This window comes from Chiroxiphia lanceolata, chromosome 2 (genome assembly GCF_009829145.1).
Source record: "Chiroxiphia lanceolata isolate bChiLan1 chromosome 2, bChiLan1.pri, whole genome shotgun sequence".
Lineage (NCBI taxonomy): Eukaryota > Metazoa > Chordata > Aves > Passeriformes > Pipridae > Chiroxiphia > Chiroxiphia lanceolata.
In genome coordinates, this window is record NC_045638.1 from 40959336 (window position 1) to 40979296 (window position 19961).

General features: G+C 39.5%; 1 protein-coding gene across 1 annotated transcript in view; it reads left to right on the forward strand.

Moving 5' to 3' along the window:
* The first annotated feature begins 1915 nt into the window (after positions 1 to 1915).
* The window catches only part of STK24 (serine/threonine kinase 24), a 56218-nt gene continuing 38172 nt past the window's right edge, over positions 1916 to 19961 (forward strand). Inside the window, exons 1-2 of the mRNA XM_032681070.1 lie at positions 1916 to 2292; positions 15828 to 16058. Coding sequence (XP_032536961.1) covers positions 2251 to 2292; positions 15828 to 16058 — 273 coding nt within the window. The 5' untranslated portion in view covers positions 1916 to 2250. The remainder of the gene's footprint in view (positions 2293 to 15827; positions 16059 to 19961) is intronic.

Genomic DNA, 19961 nt, shown 5'->3' on the forward strand with positions numbered 1-19961 from the left:
AACACAGAACTTCAAAACCTTGAGATGAAATAAATCTTTACTCAATGACAGCACACAAGCAAGAGGGAGACCTCACAGTGGCCCTAGCCCAGGAGCTTCCACGGTGGAAGTTATTTCAGAGCAGCATGGGAACTTTTCTATGCTTATGTGCCTTGAGCTAGAGACTCTACAACCTAAATGTAGAAAGGGAATTAACAAGACAAACCAGAAGCAACTCTAGCAAATCAAGTATTTGCTCCTTATGAAAATTATTTAAGTCCCAAAGAATATACTGACAGAAAATAATAGTTGTACACCTTTCATTATACAAAAGATAACACTAACTTGTCTACCTTTTTTTGACTCTGCACTAAATGTGCAACTGCAGAAAAACCAAAACAGATGATAAAATCTGTATCATAATGACTATATAGAAAAGAGCAAAAATAAAGCCGCACAGGCAACAGTAAAACTGACATTTTCTCAGTGAGGATTTTTAATATTATGTGAAGGAGGGAAAGCTCAATGGTATTCACGGCACAAAGGACAAGGGTCATTTGTAGCCCACTGACTTTCTCCCTAGCAAGCAAGAAAAATTTATTGCAATCAGTGGAACAAACACGGAGATACTAAAACTCTATTTTTTTAAAACAAAGAAGATTGCAAAAATGCTTTAGAAAACAATCTAAATAGAAAGCTTTGATACTGATTCTTATGACTGCTATTTGGCTTTTGACTGAGGTATAACTCAAATGAAAGATTTTACAAATCTTAGAAAATGACATACCAGTAAGAATGTGTAGAAAATATAATTTTTTTCATATTTCCTCTAGCTAAAACCCACAGAATTTAAACTCTATTCCAGCATAAAGCAAACTATCACCTCCTTCATGAACAACTGAAAAACCAATTCCAATTGTTTGATTTTTTACACAGTTTCTAGCCATCATCCTTTATGTGTTTCACTGTACTCAAGAGCTGGTATATTTAGTCTATTTTCTAATGTAAACAACCAATGTGGGTATGTGTGTGCATACATACTTGCCTGCATAAAGCTGTTAGCTAATTTTATTTGAATTATACTGAGGGATAGAAATCTTAGGAATATTTATGCGTGTACCAGCTTCAGGAAAACAAAATTGTGTAGCATTAACTCAGCCCACATTAAACAAGAAAGAATATCATAACTATAGGAAAAGCTTCAGTGGGACTTCCAACCATTTTTCAGCAAGACTATTTTGTATTTTAAAGTGTTTCACTTAGCTAAGATACTTGTACAAACTCTAGTGAATTATCTAATGAAAAGTAATGCTGCAGTGGATCATCACCTCATTTTTTAAAATCAGTTGAAAAGACAGTGACCTACACTGTCCTACGGATCCCAGACCCACCGGCTGACAGGTTTCAATAATTTTAATACTCATGTAACTCCCTAGCTTTATGCGGGAGGGGGTGTGGGGGGCTGGGAGGAAGGAGGGTAAAGGAGAGAATTGTAGGGCGTTCCATGGCACATTGGAAATCATGTGATGGAGCTCTTGAATTTCAGTTGTAATAAAGACGGGAAACGGAACATTGTCAGGTTCTCAAGGGGTCTGCCTGTGTCCAGGGCTTCCGTTGTGGGGGGGAGCCCTGACTGCTGACACGCTCTGCTCCCGTTCAGGAGCTATTGTAGAAACACGACTGTCATTCTGGTTTAGCGCTTTTGCAACTTCTGACAGGAAGTCAAGCGCTTCCTGAAACCGTAAACCTCGGTGGAGCGGTAGCGTTACCGTGACCTTCCTTGGAGCGCCTAGGCGGAGGGGAGGCAGGAAAGGGACATGCCAGACCACGTCTAGGGTTTCTACCATCCCAATGCCGGCAGGGGAAAAGGAGGGGTCACCGGGCGGGGCGGCGCGGGCAGGTAGCCGGGTAGAAGAGGCGGGACTACCACTGCGGCTCCTCCTCCTCCTCCCGCCTCAGGTTTGTCATCGTGTCGCTGGCACGGCCCGAAGGAGGAGGAGGAGGAAGAAGAGGAGGAAGAGGAGGAGGGATGAGAAAGCCGCCGCTGTTGCATCCGTGACGGGGGCCTAGAGAGCCCACGCTCGGGACTGCCCCTTTCCCACCGCCGCGAACAGGCGCTGCTCGCCTGGGGGAAGGGCCAGAAGGAGGAGGAGGAGGAGGACGGCGGCGGCGCTGTGTGTGTGTGAGAGCGTGGAGATGAGCTCAGCTCTGTGCCCTGGAGCCGCCTGAGGAGACCCGGCTCCGTCCCTCCTTCCCTCCCTGCCCGCCGCCATGGCTCACTCCCCCGTGCAGACGGGGCTGCCGGGGATGCAGGTAAGGACCTGCCCCGAGGGCCGGCACGAACACGCACCCTGGGCAGGGGTGGGTGAGAAGAGGGGGTTCCCAGCGATGGGGGGACAGGGCGAGGGAAGAAAGCGCCTCTTGGCTGTGGCTCGGCCCTGGGGACTGGGCTGGGGGCTGAGTAGCGGGATGGAGACGAAACGTGCTGTCAGCGCTTGGCATGATGCCCAGCGAGGTCCCTCCGCCCGGTGGATCCCTCCCTGCCTCCCTCCATCCCTGTCCTCAGCAGCCTCTGTGTCGCTGCAGGCGTGCAGAGCGGAGCGTGGTTTGTGTCCCCCTCCCCCCGGCCGGGATTTCTCCTCGGTGTTTTAATTCCTGAAGCGAACCGCGGCTCGGTGGGCGATTTTCAGCCCTGTTATTTTGCGGTAAATAGGGAAGCACACATAAAACCAGTACGTAAGAGCAGGGCCTGGGAATGTTGACCTTCAGCGCATGCTGCAGTGCCCATCTCTCTGGTGCTGGGCTGAGGTGGGTGCTCGGGGGTTGTGTTTGGCTCCTGTGTTTGACTGCAAGAGTTGGTTAGTTGCTTTTGTTATATGATGGAATTTGCTGCTTCTGTGTCGTAACTATATTTTTGAAAAAACTAGTGTGTTTTTCTGCTGACTGAGCTGGCTCCCCCCCTCCCTGCCCTGTTTTTCTTAGTTTAAATGGAAACTGCTGCCAGCAAAACATTAAGGTCGTTATCATCTGTGTGTTGTTATACTAATGTTTCCCACGTCTGATTAGAAACTTTCTGGCCCTAACCTCCAAAAGAACAACTTATGAATGACATGTTAGAGTTTTCCTTGATTTATGTCCTGGATTTGAAGTTTTTGTGCATCATTTGGTTTAAGTATTGATTTACCCTGGTTTGTTTTTCTGTGAGTCAAGATTCTAAGTCATGAATCTCTTTTCTTTGCATAACAGGAGGATTTGAATTTAAAATGTTACATGTTTAGGCATAGTTTGATTTATATGCTCAGGGATAGTACCAGATGCCATATAGAGTACGTAGGCCCACACTCTGAGCTGACTAATATTGCTCTGTAGGTCCTGCTGTTGAGTGTTCAAGTTCACCTTCCAAATATGAGAGTTTGCCAATTGCCAGAAACAGAGAAGTAAGGGTATCTTTATTTGGCTACAGTTAGGTTATTATTGGTGGGTTTGTTTGTTTTTTTTCTTTTGAGACATGTTAGAACCAAGACAACTGTCTGCTTTGGAACAGAATCCGTAATATTATAGAATTAAAAAGTCAGATTTGTAGCTGCTCAGAAGCGAGCAGCATGTACTGCTGGTGTGTGTCACTGCATGATCTCTCTAAGCACCTGTGTTTTTTATTGCCTTGATTTATTACTTAGTTTGTAGTACTGTTGACTGTACTAAATGGGTAGATATTCGGGGTTTTTGTTAGTCCACATAATTTGTGAGTTTACTTCAAATCTCTTTTTATTCAGGACAGTGTTATTTTTCCATGATTTTTTTATTGTATTATTATGAGAGTTTCTCAAGTGTGAACTTCAACAGTGAAAAAGCCCACCCAAACACTAAAGTAAAGACCTTCTGATAGGTAGAGGCATAAACTCTGTCGGTAATGTGAATACTGCTCACTGATTTTCTGTGACCAGTTGAAGATGATTATATCCGTTTCCATTCCGACAGAATAAATAGCAGTTTTATAGTGGTCTGTTTTCCATACATGATTCTCTTTGATTTTACTTGCAGATAGGTGTTCAAAGAGTAAAGTTCATACAATGTGTGACATCTACTTTAATAAGACAAAAGTTTTGGTTTGGGACTTTTGATTATGTAGAAGAGAGAGGAATAGAGCTTAGTTCTCTGGGTTATAATTAAATTGCCCAAATCACGGGACTATCTTTTCTTTTTCTGTAGTGTGATCCCTCCTCCCCACCTACCAGCTTCTGCAACAAACGGTGTAAGCAGTGTCAGTGACAAGTTATGCAGCTTTCTCTGACATTTTTTGCTGTACTTATACAAGAGAGCAGTCAGTATGCTAATGTGGACAGAGTAACTTCTTGGCCCTCAAAAAATCACTTGGAGGGACAACACTTTATTAATGCTGTTTGGCGTGAGCACAGTAGTGTGTAAATAGAGCTGAGAAATGAAGGATTAATATCTTTGAACAGGACATCTGATCGATGTTTGAAGAGTGATGCATAAAAAGTGAGTGGGTAGAGAGTGAGCCAAAGGAATGAAAAACTGTGGAGGAAATGTAGGATGGTGCTGGAAAGTTGTCAAAACCTGAGATTTGCTGTCTGCTGCCAAGTGGGCATGTTGTAACCTGAATAAAAACAGAGTTGGGTTTTGACCTAAATTTCTATGTTGTGCAGGTTAAGTTTGAACTCAAAGTTTTTGCTGTCATTGGTTTAAGGCTTTTGTGTAGAGATAAAGTTTGAGTGTGCAGTGTGAAGCTGCATGATTGCTATACTGAGGATACGTTGCCTTCCTTCTTCGTGCTTCATAGAAAGTGGCCTGATGAGAGTGCTTGTTTGTCTGTAAATGTGTGAGATTCCTGCAAGGCTGGCTTGGAATAAGTGCACATGACCTTGATTTTCAGACTCGCCTGCATTTCAAGGCTGTGATAAGCTTTTATAGCTTCTTTGTGAAAGCTATATTTTAAATAATCAAGTATTGTGTTTATAGAATTATGGTAATAAATTCCTGGGGTGCTTTTAAAGTTCTGTCATCTCTAAGACAAACCTCTTCTGTGTGATAAACCCTTTTTTTATCTTTCTCCCTTTCAGTTTTTTTGGTAGCAATAACAGTGTTTATGCAGTAAGTTATTTTTATTCATTCTTCATTGTATTTTCAGTACAAGTGCTACAGGTTCTTCATGCAAAATATAAATAAGCATTGACATTCAAGCTGTCTTGCTTCAAGAATGTTAAAAGTTTAACTAAATTTAAGTAGGAACTTGACAAATGAACAGAAAAGAAAGGTTGTTAAGTGTAAAGGCACCATTTCTGGCTCAGAAAGTGTTTGAAGTGTCAGTTTGCTGGAGATTGGAAGAGTGTTTTGGAAAATATGGCTATATACTTGTCTGTTTTTGCACTGTTCCCAGGATGTTCACTTTTGACTGCTCTAGGAGAAATATTTTCGCCTAGAGGATCCTTTGTTCTGATCTGACGGGGCTGTTCTTTTGTACTTCCACACTGTAGGTATTACTGTCCTTCTTGTTATAACTCATTTTCCCTTTACGATAAACTGTTTTAACTAATTCCTGTGTGAGCTCTGTGTTTGGGAATTACAGAATATTACGTTGCTAAATCAAAGGCACTGGAAAGTCCACATAGCTTCTGCTGCTTTTCATTTGCAGCTTCTGGAGGAGAAGATTAGTTTTGGAGATTAGTTTTCCCAAATTTGATTTTTTTTCTTTTCTTTTTTTTTTTTTAAGCTTGTGCTCACTGTTACTGTTTAGATTATAGTTTGATAAATAGTTTGCACTAACTTAGAGCACTTAAATATTTGACAGATCCTTGGACTGTTATGATCTTGGCTAATCAGTTTTAAAATATCCTGAGGATAGATGTCATGGTTCTGTGACATAATACAAGCTCAACCCTTGGGTGCCAGGGCACAAGAGTTCTAAACTGTGAGAATGAAGGGGTCATCTTCTCACTGTATAGTCAAAGGCTGTGTCAGGGCTATGCAATAGGTGTATGGAGCTGTTTGAGAGAAGTCAACTCTTGTTGACAGTGGAACTAATGATGCTGGGAAGTCATGTATAACAACTTCTGTTGAATATGTGGATACTAAGCTTTTCCTCAAACATGCCCAAAATTTTGCTATTAAGCACGTGTGGAGGAGTGAGAGTTGGTTTCCTTTGGGCATTGTAGCAGGGAGAGTTCGTAAGGATGCCGAAATTGAAACCAAAACACCGTTGAAAGCTCAAACCCCAATATTTATTACAAAGAAGTGGCCAAGTAAACGGGAACCGATAGAAAGAGAAAAATAAGGGAAATAATCCCTGAATACAACACCCTACTCGCGCAGGTGTCACTTACGAGGTTATCTTACCAACTCCAAATGCCAAGAATCCTTTGTAGCAGCTGCGTTCTCGGAGGGTCAGGAGGCTCACACATAGCAGGTGTCCCCACAGAAGGCAATGTGGTCCTTTGTGTGAAGTGTAAGTGCCCCCCAGAGCACGAGCCATCCACTTTTTATCCAATTAATTGGTGACGTCTACCTGGGCAGGTGTGGTCAGCACCGCCCAGCTAGAGGCCTTCAGTCCTTCCCAATGTTATGTAAGCGGTGCCCCTTCTGCACATGCGTGTGTACTTTGGAATTACCCTCGTGCTTGCGCGCTATAACTCGGGGGATCTTTTCGAAATGAGTCTGGGGGCGTACTTCATCACCCTCCTCTTCACTTTCTCCTTCAGATGCCCTTGGAAGGCGATCAGCCAATAATAAGACACCAATTAATTGTAGTTTGTACAAAACTCTTCCTTCAAGGACAAAGTTCCCGTTTATCAGTGCTTGTTTTCTCATAACTTGGCAGGAAAAAGATAGACTAGAAGTATCAACATCTAATTAAGCCCTGATACAGGCATACTAGGAGTGACTTCTTGATGTTGTACTTTCCCTAAGTTCCTAGGAAGTCGTTGTTGCAGGGGCAAGCTTCAATTTGGAAAATGATGTTAAATCCTTGTGCCATTAACTCAGACTGTACAGTTAAAATTACTGCAGTTCTATTTTATCAGTCTTTAAGTCTCTCTGTTCTTTCTTTCTGTTGCCTTTGCAGGTACTTTTAGGGGGAAAATAACTGGTAATTAACTGTAAGGTATAGACTGCTATGTCTTTGGGGAACAGTTTGAGCTACTTAGTTTTTTTATGTTGACTTCATCACTTCCTGAATATCTGAAGCATTTATTAGGACAACTTTTTGGAATAAGGATTGACAATAGCGAATCCTTATTTTTATGAATCTTGGTGTTTCAGCCATTCTGTGATTTTGATGCGATACACTTTAAACATGCTTTCCAGAATTCTGTTCAATTTTACAATTGTTTATATGGAGGTGAGGTGTGGTGTTCATGCAGAGGAAGAGGAGCTAAGGAAAGGTACTTCCAAAGGCTGAGCTTACAAAGTCTAGTTTTGGGTCTTTGTTCTGGTACCAGTCACATCCAAGGTGGTTGGTCATCCTTGTCAGTTAGTGCGTGACCAATGTCAGCGTTCACCGTTTCTGTCTCACCATTAGTGTCAACAGCCTCTAAGTACAAAAACATATTTCCATCCTGCGGCCTTCCAGAATAGGTAAATAGATACTGCTTATGGCAACTGTGTCTTTCAGGTGCCCTTATTGACCAGTCGGACCCCTGGTGGTCTAGTGGTTAGGATGCAGTGCTCTCACCACCATGGCCCGGGTTCAATTCCCGGTCAGGGAAGTCCTCTGGGCAGATGGAGCTCATCAGCCCTGTAAGGCCATCCATCTAAGAGAAGGTCACTCTAAACAAACCTACGTCCTGAGGACCTCACTGCCACTGTCCGAGCTTGCTCGGCCCCGGCAGATGAACCTTAGGATTAAAGGGTGGGCTCAGCTCAGTGCACACTGTGTCTCACCTAAAAAATCCACTGCGCAGGCTTGAAGGGTCAAGACCTTTCCCAAATCTTCGTTCGCGAAAACTGACCATGAATTGAATCAACCAGTCAGGCCAGTCATATGCCATGGCAAGTTTCTTGTACCAGTTTCATGTTTGAGTAAGATACCCTCTTAGTCAGCTGCCATCTTTGTTCCCCGGAGAGACAAAAGACTACTGATGTAGGGAAAACATTTAAGTATCGGGCCTTGTGTTATGAGTGGTGTACAGAGCTCGATGTCAGCTTTTGCATGGTGGTATCTTTTGTGTTCCTGAAGTAGAAAATGAAAGTATGTATCTTGGCTGCATATTTAAAATTTGTTTAAATTCTTTTCATGCCCCCTTTCTTGGGAAGGGGGATAGGGGGTACACCAAGCACTGTGAACAAGGCATCTAATGTAAATTAATAGTAATATAAAATACTGCATTCATCCTATAATAATTTAGTCCCTGCTATACAAAAAAGGCTGGAGAGGGTCCCGAGAAGGGCCACAAAGATGATCAAAAGCCTGACACATGGGAAAAGGCTGAGATAACTGTATTTGTTCAGCCTTGAGAAAGGAACGCTGAGAGGAAATCTCATCAACGTGTTCTAGTATTGAAAGAGTGGCTACAGAGAATATGGAAACCCTCTTTTTACAAGGAATCACATGAAATGATGAGGGGTAATGGGTACAAGTTACCAATGGGAAGATTCTGATTGGACAAGAGGAAAATTTTTCACAATTAGGGCAGTCAGCCATTGGAATAATCTTCTTGGGGAAATGATGGATACCCCAATGCTGGACTCAAATTTTTAGATTTGCCTGGACAGAGTGCTGGGCTGTCTTGTCTAGACTGTGCTTTTGCCAAGAAATGTTGGACCAGATGTTCCTTGAGGTCTCTTCCAACCTGGTATTCTATGATTGAATTTGATCTGCTTTTTGCTTTTGTGATGATTGTAAATAGTACTCCACCTGTTTGCATTTGTGGAGTACTATTTAATTAAGAAGTGTTCTGTATGGCCATTTGTGTGGATGCAGCTATATAATCAAAACTTTTTTTACTTGTAAACTCTTCATTAATCTGGGTACGTTTCCATGTATTTGGAGGTACCTGAGAATTAATAACAGAGTGATTTGCGCAGGGGACATTGCACCCAGGAAATGGTATTGGTCAACTGGGAATTTGGAAGCATGCTTTGGATATCTGTTCTATTAATAAAGAAGTGAATGTTTTGTATTCTGAACCTCAGATAAATGCATCTTTCTTTAAAATAAGTGGAAAAAAGATTATACAAGTAACTTCTATGTTAGTCTAATTTTTGGCAACTTTTTTATTCCTGCTGGAAACATGCTTACAGCCTGTTTCAATATAGGTAGAAATCAGAACAAAGGAGTTGAACTGTGTGACAAATATGAGTGTTAGGCTGTAGTGATGCATGCTATATGTTTTTGCTCTCATCTGTTTGTGACATCTAAAGTGATTGAGATGCCAAGTTTTGCAGCTTTATTCTTTGCTTTCCCTCCCCACTGTTGCAACCCACAGAATTTATGGCAATTGTTCCTTTTTACTGATAATTAATGTATTGTTATTCTTAATTCTTATTTTTGGTATTTTTCATTTTTCCTAGAAAAAAGCAATTTCCTTATGGTAGTGAGTGTCTGAATTGCATAATTATAGTATTGGAGATGAAAAATGAGAAATATGGAATGTGTGTGAAGGAAACAAAAAGGAAAGAACAATCATGTGGTACTTTTGATAATTGACAAATTCTCAGTGAAACAGCTGGATCTCAGTTTTGCACCTAGTTATTACAGATGAATGCTTTCATTCCAGTCTTTGTAGTTTTCATTTGATGTTTTGCTAATAAGTCTTCTTAAAAGAAAATAAAACTCAGTTGTTGCTGTTCATGATAATGTTAATAATCATAACTATAAAATGACTATGCTAGTTCAGCTGATTTTACTTCATTATTGATAGTTGAAACTGATAGTTCAAGGTTTATTCCAATTTTAAGGCTTGCTAAAAGTGTCTTTTTTTTCCTTCTTTACATAAAAGTCCCAGACTATAAATCCAAATATTTATTATATCTTGTCTTTTTGAGTTAGTTAGCTACTTTTTGGAAGTACAGATAGGGGTTGATACAATGCAGTAAAGTTGAACAATTTATTTTCTGTGTACTGTTTCATTTCAATTTCACACCAACTGCAGGAAATAATTTTGTATGTTGTATCAGTTATTCATATATGGGGTATATATATGGCTGAAAACAAAAACTTGTGAGCTTCAGAGAAAGCTAAATGCTGTGAGTAGCAAAATTTGAAACTTCTCCTTCCTGGAATTAGTTTTCTCTGAAATAAAACCATCTTACATGTTTGTTTTGGGGAGTTGGTATTTTTTGGTGGTTTTTTTTGTGGGTTTTTTTTTTTTTTTGGTTGTGTGTTTGTTTATTTCCTGCCCCTGCTTTAATAGCCCAGATTTGTGGGAGAGCTGCATGGTTTGAATTTGTGTCTTTTACCCAAATTTACAATGTGTCTCCACTACTGCCACTCATGCAGCTAACTCTGTGGGGATCCAAGGGAAAAGGAAAGCTGCTTAATGCTGGTCTGTGTTGAGGTGAATAGGCTTTAGATGGTTTTTGAAAGATTGCAAGTGGAAAGCTTTTGCAGTTCTGCTTCTGAAATTGAGAGCTGTGTGACGAAGGATGGCATCAGCTGTACCAGCTATTTACTTTGACTTTAGCTTCTGAGTTCTCTGGGTACTTGGGAAAATTGCCTGTATGAATTTGTCTGCTAGATTTCTGTTCTCTGGTCTGACCAGAGAATAAATTTAAAAGAAAGAAGTTATATGCAGCAATGGTGTCTCATTTCAAAAGAAATTATGTATTTGTGCAGTATATTTAGCACTAAAACTAATTCTTGGTGTGATAGGCATAGGGTATCACAGAATAGATGAGATTGTAAGGGACCGCTGGAGCACATCTAGTCCACCTGCTCAAAGCAGAGTCAGCAGGTTGCTCAGGGCCACATCCAGCCTAGTTTTGAGTACCTCAGAGGATCAACAACCTGCCTGGTCAGCCTTTTCTAGTGTTGGACTATCCTTACAGTAAGAAAGGTTGTTTTCTTTTCCTTTGTGGTTTTTAATTTGTTTGGTTTTTTTTGCTTTTCCTCTTTTCTTTGTAAGTTTGCATGAAATTTCCTGAAACTCAGTTTCTCCCCATTGCATCTTGTCCTTTGACTGGACACCACTGAGAAGAATCTGGCTTTGTGTTCTTTTCTCCTTTCCATCAGGTATTCACACACAATAAGATTTCCAACTCCCCAGGCTTCTCTTTTCAAAGCTAAAACAATCCCCAGAAATTTCTGAGCCTCTTCAGATGATGGTGTTTTGAGCTCAGTCTTGATAGGGACTGACTAATTGGAAATGGATTTGGTGAAATGAAAAGTATACAAAATGAGGTGTTAAAAGTTGATTGTATATTTCAAACAACCCAGCACAGAGAAATTACAGATCTGCAAGTCAAATCAATTACACAAATAAGCTTGAGAATCTGAATACAGAGATGCCTTATAACTCCTGCAAGTTAAAGAAAAAAATAGTTTTTCAACTCTTCTCTACAATAACTGGATGAATAGCCCTTCATAAAAGGAGGTTAGAAGTAAAACTGGAATGAGAGGCAGAAAAATACTCAGTTAAAGCTATATTTTAGATCAGAATGGTTATGGATAAAGTTTGATCTAACTAGTTTGAATTTCAGTACTGTTTTCTATTGAGCTGTAAGGGGCAGCTAGTTCAGATGAGACTAAGGGAATCATAAAAATAAATACTTTGCAAGACATGTATAGTCCTGGATGTGAGGAGCATACTGCAGAGGTGGTGTCAGAGTGGAGGGTACTGCTGGTTTCTCCAGGATTGGTCTTGACAGTTGCTGACTGAAAAGTGACCTTAGCATAGGAAAAGGCAATGTATGCTGATTAAAATTGCTGATGGTACAAAATTTAAAGGCACCTGTTTCACTCGAGAGGCCATTACTGAAGAACTACACAACCTTGAGGATTGGAATTACTGAACAAAACAGCGTGAAGTGCAGCTTGTCATAAGTATGAAAGACTACAAAGAACCTTTGCAATGGGCTGGGAGTTCATTAGTTGGAAATGCAGAAAATTAGGAAGAGGTGATTTGGTTTAGTTGGTTGCAGCAGAATTTGAGCCATGAGGCGAAATTGAAGAAATAGGATCTGAGAATGTATTGCACTATTTTTATTCCGCAGAAGTGGGCAACGGTGTTGTTAGGTACTGAGAAGAGTTAATTTTAAGTGCAGTATGTTTTTCTGGCTGATTAAGGTCAAAAATAATGAATCCAATGTGGTACAAGTACAGAGAGATTACTCAAATTATTGGATGAATGGTGGCTTTGCTCATGGTGAAAAGGACTTTGTTCTGCATGGCTGAACAAGCTGGAGATTGAGACAGGATGGTTGCAGTTTGTGTTTAGAAGTGTGAAAAACTATCTGAAATAAAAAGCAAACTAATTCAAGTATCTATAGAAGTTGTAGGTTCTGAAATCAGTCTATCTGAACATTCCAGAATTTGTTTTTGATTTGCCACATTGTGTACTCTGTGTCCCACTTGGAAGGGAACGTTTTAGTGATAGAGTCCTAGCTCCTTATCACGGTAGTTAGCGTTACTCTTTTGCAGCAGGTGTCGATGTTCTATTCTGTATTTTCTAGCAGTATTTAGTGTTCTCAGTTGCCTGAAGGCTCTTCTATCAGTTCCCTTTATTTTAATATTAGCAGGAATAAGCTATATGCTTAGTGAATGCTTGCAAAGAGTAGAGTTGGCAAAACTGTGGTGACAGTATTTATGGAAGACATTTTCTCTATGCAGTCATGTAGAGAGACTATTTATAAAGCTCTTTGTTTATTTTTGCTCTGCTGGAAGTATTTACAAAAACAAACAGAAATAAATTTGGGGAGAATCCTTTCCAGATGTGATCTTGGACAAATGAATGGGAATTGGCCACTCATGTACCTTCAAATTCAAGCAGTTCATTATGTATCGGAGGCCTGGTCTCTCCATTTTTGAAATAGAGAAGGTCGTTAAAGAGAGACCAACTGGTAGTTTTGCAAAAACATGAGTTGCCAGTGCTTTAAGGATCTCACTTCAAACACTTGGTCTCCTGAGAAGAAAATGGAGACCTTCTTAGAGAGCAAGTGTGTTGTTTTGTTTGGTTTTTTTAAACAACAACTACCTTCTGTTGCTCAGAACAAAATTCAGGAATGGCAACCGTTAAATTTTAGAACAAATAAATGAATTTACAAAAGTTCTGAAGTGGGAAGGAAAAGTTTGAGGTTTTTAAAAAATATTTAGTAATTTCAGAAGGAACTGGGAAAATAAACTCTTAATTATTTTAATCCTATTAATTCCAGCTATTATTGTACAATTAACATTTCCAAACAGCTGCAAAATTTTAATCATAAAAATTGAACAGTTCTTGAGTTCTCCAGGAGCAGATACCGTCCCTGCTTTTCTGGAGTTATTAATGTTCTTTTACAATTGTTTTATAAAACTGTCAGCCTAATACCAGAATCCCAAGAGCTTGACACTGTAAAAATGAATCTGTGAGATTTCTGCAAGTCTCTGAAGGTTGTGGTGTCATGAAATAATGGGCTTTAATATAAGATTGCAGTAGATGGTTGAGTGGAAAAGGGAAAATAAGGAGTGAATACATACAGCCAACAGAATTCAAAGAGCTGCTGGCAGGTAGCCCTTCCATTTTTCTCTATATGAACAACTGCAACACACTGCAACTTTGAGCTGTGCTGGCTTTTTGTCTCTAGAGGTGAAACATGGAATTTTTTAGGCATCTGTGGCTGAGATTGGTTTGTGACTTACCCAGATGCCTCTGTGATGATGTAACGCTCTGATTCCTGTGGCTAGTGAATGGAACTAGAAGGCTTGTGAGGATGGGATAGGCATTCACAGCTCTCTACAGCACATCATCTCAAATTCCAACACAGTATGTATGAAATCATAGACTGATAACTGATTTTCCACAAGGGAAAATATCTGGTGCAGGTGTTAAAGTTATTTTTATTCATGAGTAATTCTCAGAGAAGACTGGTTTGAATATTGACAACAGAGCATTCTGTGAGGCGTGAGAAGAACCAGTACAGCACGATTTAGTTAGTAGTTTTGTGGTCTCTTAGAAATTATGTCCCAGGAGGTGTTGATAGGGGCTACTGTGTAGCTGAAGGATGACTACGCTTGCTGGAAAACATGAAGTGCCCTAGTCTGGTTTCCAAGTGGGAGACATATTATGTATGTAATATTTAATAATGTGTAATAATATGTAAATCTCATTACATCGAAATTAAAGGAAAAACAAGCTTCTTTTGGTGGAAGGGATTTGGATCTTTTGCTGTTACTTTTAACGGCAAAAGAGTGAGAACTCCCCATATCCTTCTGAAACTGACTTTGGATAGAAGTAGGGATCAATAAGATGTAGAGCAGGGGGAGCTTCTTAGTGCTGGTGAAGTCTTGCAGTACACTTAGAATGGTTTTTCTTTGGGCTTATCTCATCAGTGATCTGTTCCTGGGATGATTACCTGGAAGGTATGATGTCTCATAGCTTACTTTGAAGTATTAGAAGTAGTAGTGTGCTCCCAGTTTGTGCCACATGATGATAAAATCACGTGTGACAAACACAATGCTCGCCTAGTCCTCAAAACACCTGATTCTGCTGTGAAAGTCAGATATCTCCAGATATCTGTTCTAGACTATTTTCCTCTCATGGCTTCATGGGCTAATTATGTAACCTTTGAGATGTGAGAGTGGAGATAGGCAGAAGTATATTGTCACCATTCATAAACAATAACAAGTTTTTGAAGTATTCATTTTATTTCTTAAGGAAAAGATTCTAAGTAATTCTATCCTATTTTTCTTCATTTTGTGACTATTCCCTCTATGACTTTTCCAGTTTAATCATAGAATAGTTTGGATTGAAAGGGACCTTTCCAATCCCCTGTGGTTGTAATTTATATATATTTTTTGCCAGCTAGGAAGGCTCCTTGTGCTAAGATTAAGAAGGTATACCATGGGATTTATAATCTGTGCATTGAAAGTGAATAGTCTAAGAGCATCAGTAGCAAACTGAATGCTTGACAGTAGAGAAAATGTAAATATGGCAGAGTGGTCCACCTGGGTCTTATATTTGCATGTTTAGGTGAGTGCTCATAGCTATTATGTGACTGTTCAAATCAAGGAAGCTGGGAACAGGATGTTTTTTAGAAGTGAATGAGTTTACACAACTGAGAAAAGAAGAAAAAGATAAATAAATCCTTCCTGAGAAAACCTTGGGGTCAGAGATAAGGAGGAAGCATGGCAATTCATGCAGGTGATCCTTCATAGGAGAAAATTGAAGAGGATTGTTTGGCACATCAAACAAAACGAAATAGTGCTCTGTGCACTGAACAGCGTGAATGAAATCCTTAAGAGGATGAGATATGTGAGAAATACAAAAGAGAAGGACACTGGGATCTGTGAAGGAACCAGTTTCAAGAGAACAGGTTTGACATAAGGTTTACCTTTATTAGTAGTGGTGTTTGATTGATTTGCTTTTAATAGAAAACAAATCCTTGTAAGGATCTTTCATTCTAGGTGCTCTTTATTGGCAAAGAAGAAAAAATTGAAGGAGCAGCACTTTCTGTTGCCAGATAGGATAAAATCCTGACATAAGGACAGTATTAAATTTGTACTTCATATACACAGAAGCATAAACCTTGCAGTGTGTGCATATAAGGGATATAGGAACAATGGGATAATTATGGAGATAGAAAAAAAGTATCTAGATAAATAGGAATGTGTGGAATTTGAAGTGTTTGTTTCCTTCCAAAATATCACATTTTGTTTTAGTGTTACAAATACTGAGTAACTTTTCTCTTACTTTTAACAGACTCTGAAGGCAGATCCAGAAGAACTGTTTACAAAACTGGAGAAAATTGGTAAGGGCTCTTTTGGTGAAGTTTTTAAAGGAATTGACAATCGGACTCAGAAAGTTGTTGCTATAAAAATTATTGACCTAGAAGAAGCAGAAGATGAAATAGAAGACATCCAACAAGAAATCACAGTGCTGAGTCAATGTGACAGTCCATATGTAACTAAATATTATGGATCCTATTTAAAGGTAAGATACAGATGAAGGTGATTTTATTTTGTAAGTAATTCTTTTCCAAGTTATTGAATTGTGCCTGTTTTCATTGACAAGGTTTCAATCAGACTTCAGTTGAAGAAAAATATATTTATGTCCTTTCAATTCTAAAGAAAAAATGAGTTGCTATATTTTGTAAAGTAGGACAGAATTAACAGAAAAAAATTACATGTGTCTTTTGATATTTCTATGCAAAAAAACCTTTCAATAACATGAGTTTGTTAAGTTCTGATTCTCTTAATTTTGGGAGAATGTAGCTAGTGGTTATTTAAATTCTGAAAATTTAAGCTAAGTCTGCATTTGAATTGTCAAAATATTAAAAGCAATGTAGTATCTGCTGTTCTGTGAAGCTTGAAATTTTTTGTCAAGTTTTGATCGTTAGGGATCAAACCTAAGCTATTAAGTTGTTTTTCTGAGGAGACTGAACCTAGCCTTTATCTGATTTAAAAATTAAAATCTAAAAGTTAATTTATTTGCACTTTAACCATAAGTGAAATGATGGAAGGGATTTCCATTGACTGTCTTCTGAATCTGTTTCCCTTCCGTCCCCGTGCGTTATTATTAGCATCAGAGTTCAGTTATAAGTTTTTTTGTTTGCTTTTTTGTTTTGGTTTTCTATTTTTGTTTTTAATTGGATGGATGTAGTGATTTATTATGTCTAGAAGGTAGTGAAAATATCTGGAAGCTTTTGGTACTACTTTATTTCTTTGGGCAGACTTTGTTCCCATCTGGATAGCCCTTTCTTTTATGACAGTGAGATGGCAATCTAGATAAGAGATTACTGTCTTGGCAGGATTTAAAATTAGAAATAGGCAGAAAATACTTTAATTTTCAGTCTGCTTTTGCTTTTGTGGCAGCGTTCTATTTACCAGCAAAAACATGAAGGTTCTGAAAGGGGGACCTTGTTTTATCCCTATATTTCTGAGGCCGCCAGTTAGTTTCCAAAGAAAAAAGGACTTTTTCTGAATCCAGGAGATGCATTGCTTAAGAGAGAGACAGTTTTTTCCTTTCTTCCTTGTGCTCTGAACCAGTTCACTTGGATATCTTATCAGTGAAGGGCTTTGTGAATGGTTTTTAGACCTGATAACTTGTTGGTGAAACTGAACTTAGAAGTTATGTATAGTTTAGATCTCAGAAGCAATGGGAGGCACTTAATGAGCACAGTAAATTGAATAAATTTTTCTTTGTGGCTTCTATTATTACTTTTGCAATTTCTGAGTCAAGGATTGATAATTAAGTGAAGTATGGCAAAAAGGCAGAAGTGGTATTTCTCTCCTGGACTGTCTCTCTGCTTCAAATCTGTTCGTTTTAGAGGAGGAAAGTAAGATCAGAGAATGGTTAAGGTTGGAAGGGACCACTGGCGAGGTCATCTTGTCTGCCAAACCAGTGTGCAACTAGTCAATAATTAAACACTTGAGAGAGACATTGATTATTTATTTCAGAGTTGCACAAGCCTGGGTGCTCCGTAGTATTCCACAAATCAAACACACTATCTATCAAAAACCTTTTACTATCCATACATTTTAGCAAACAAAGGAGTTAGTGTTCATTGGCTACAAGTTAAATAGTTCTCTTGTTAATCAGTATTCTACTTTCTATTGGTTAAAGAGTTACATCTAGTGCTAGCTAGTCCACATGCAGAATCTTTGTCTTCTTTTGGATTGGTGGGTTTCTTGGGTCAGCAGTCACAATCTCCCCCTGCCAGAATTACCTTTACCCAGCTGGAGCTGATTTCAGCGCAGTTGCTGAGTTGCGTTAATCAGTTTCTTCCTTATCTTGGGAGTTCTGCCAGATGTCTTTGTGGCCCATAAATTCTGCATTCTTTGTGTCCACTATCAGTGGTGCACCCTTCTTCCCAAGCTGTGTTAACCTCCCCCTAGGTCTGAGATCACTGAAGCATGTCAAGCCCTATACCTTAACTAGGAAAATCTGCCAAGTAATTTGTTTTTCTAATACATGGGCATCACTTAGAGCTTGCTTATTAGCTGCTTTCTGTGTCACAGATTAAATCGCCCTTCTTGTTGATTAGGCTTCAGAGTATACCATAAGCTCTCAACTCCCCAGGACAGAGCTCAGTACGCTCCGAGTGTTGCCTCATATAGAGGCAACTGCACCACTGCACCTTCCTGGTCTGTCTGTCCTAAACAGCATGTAGCCCTTCCCTGCGACATTCCAGTTGTGTGAGCTGTCCCATCATGTCTTGGTAATTGCAGTGAGATCAAAGATTTGCGACTGCACACACATCTCAAATCCCCCCTATTTGTTCCCCATATTGTGTGCATTGGTGTACAGGCATTTTATAGAGGTATTTGAATGTGTCAATATCCCAAGAGGGCTGCAAGGGGATACCCCATAGTCCTCTTCCGTTTCCCCACTTTTCCTAGTTTAAAGCTCACTTTACCAGGTTGGCCATTCTGTCAACAAAGGCTCATGTGCCCCGTTTCATGAGGTGGGTTCTGTCTCTCCCAATCAGCAAACAGGGTCCCAAACCAAAATCTTGTTGCCAACACCAGTGACACAGCCAGCTGTTTACTTTGTAAATCCAACTAGTTCTCTCATCATTTACCGTAACTGGCACGACCAAGGAGAACACTGCCTGGGCCTCCAGACCCTTGACCACCGTCTCCAGAGCCCTGAAACTGAGTTTGATGGTTCCTAGTTACCCTTCATAGAATCATAGAATCAGCTGGGTTGGAAGGGACCTCCAAGATCATCAAGTCCAACCCTTGATCCACTACCTCCTTGGTGTCATTTGTGCCCACATGAAAGAGCGTCGGAGTAATAGTCAGCTCTTACAGGATAAGTGAAATAGAATATAGGAAAAAGTCTGATGGGAATACCACTTAGTAGTTTTTAAAAGTTATAATAACAATGAAGTTGAAAAAGAGAATCCAGCGTTCAAATATGAACTAAGTGGATGTCAGCATTTTGTGAAGGTCATATGGCAAACGGTTGTTTTTCCTAATTGAAGGTGAGAGAAGGCTGTAGGGCTCTGAACCCTGAATGGATTTGGCTGGATGGAAGTGTCATTAGTGATATTTGTGCTTATTGTTGTGAGGGGAACCCTCTGAAAATACTTGTAGTCTTCCACATCCCTTCTTCTGCCAAATGCAGTAGCCTATGAATTTTTCAACTTACGTCAACTTTCTAAGATACTGTATTAATAGTGTCTATGTATGACTCCAGTTATTTTTGGAGTAAAGTACAGCTCTTTTTACATCTAGTAGAGTGTACAACAACTCATGTTTATTCATTGCTTTAGTTCTTTGTGAATGTATGTTGTTTGCAAGATGCTTGGTACTACAGAACTTTTGGTCTTCAAAACAAAAACCTCATTTCTTTATGCTGTTAAAAATTAATATGTGGTAGTTATTAGCCGATGCTGAAGTGGTAGAATGCAAAGGAAGCATTTTACAGTTCTATTTGCTTTCTAAAGTAAGAGTCAGGGCTTGTTATTGGATAGCAATGATGCGTCATCATATACATATATACACACATACACTTAAAAAGGACCATATTAATATTTAAATGAATTGGTTAATATTTTTGACTAGAAATCTAGGTTTATTTGCTGCAAGTCTCTGATGTATTTGAAAGCCAGGACTGTCATATGTAGTTCTAAGGGTCTGACCACCTTTTAGCTCTGTTTCTAACAGTGTAATAATCCATCACTGAGAATCTTCAACACATTAATCTTCCATGTCTTGAGCGATTAGGAAACATTATTTCTTCTGTGATTGGACAGTTTAGCACTAATTACAAGAAAGATTAATGTTTTCTTACAGAGTAAACTTCTTTGAAGTAAGCAAGTGGGAGAACAATAGGATCTTAGATTATGTTGCCAGCCACTTCATCAATTATTGTTCTCTAAAGTTTGTG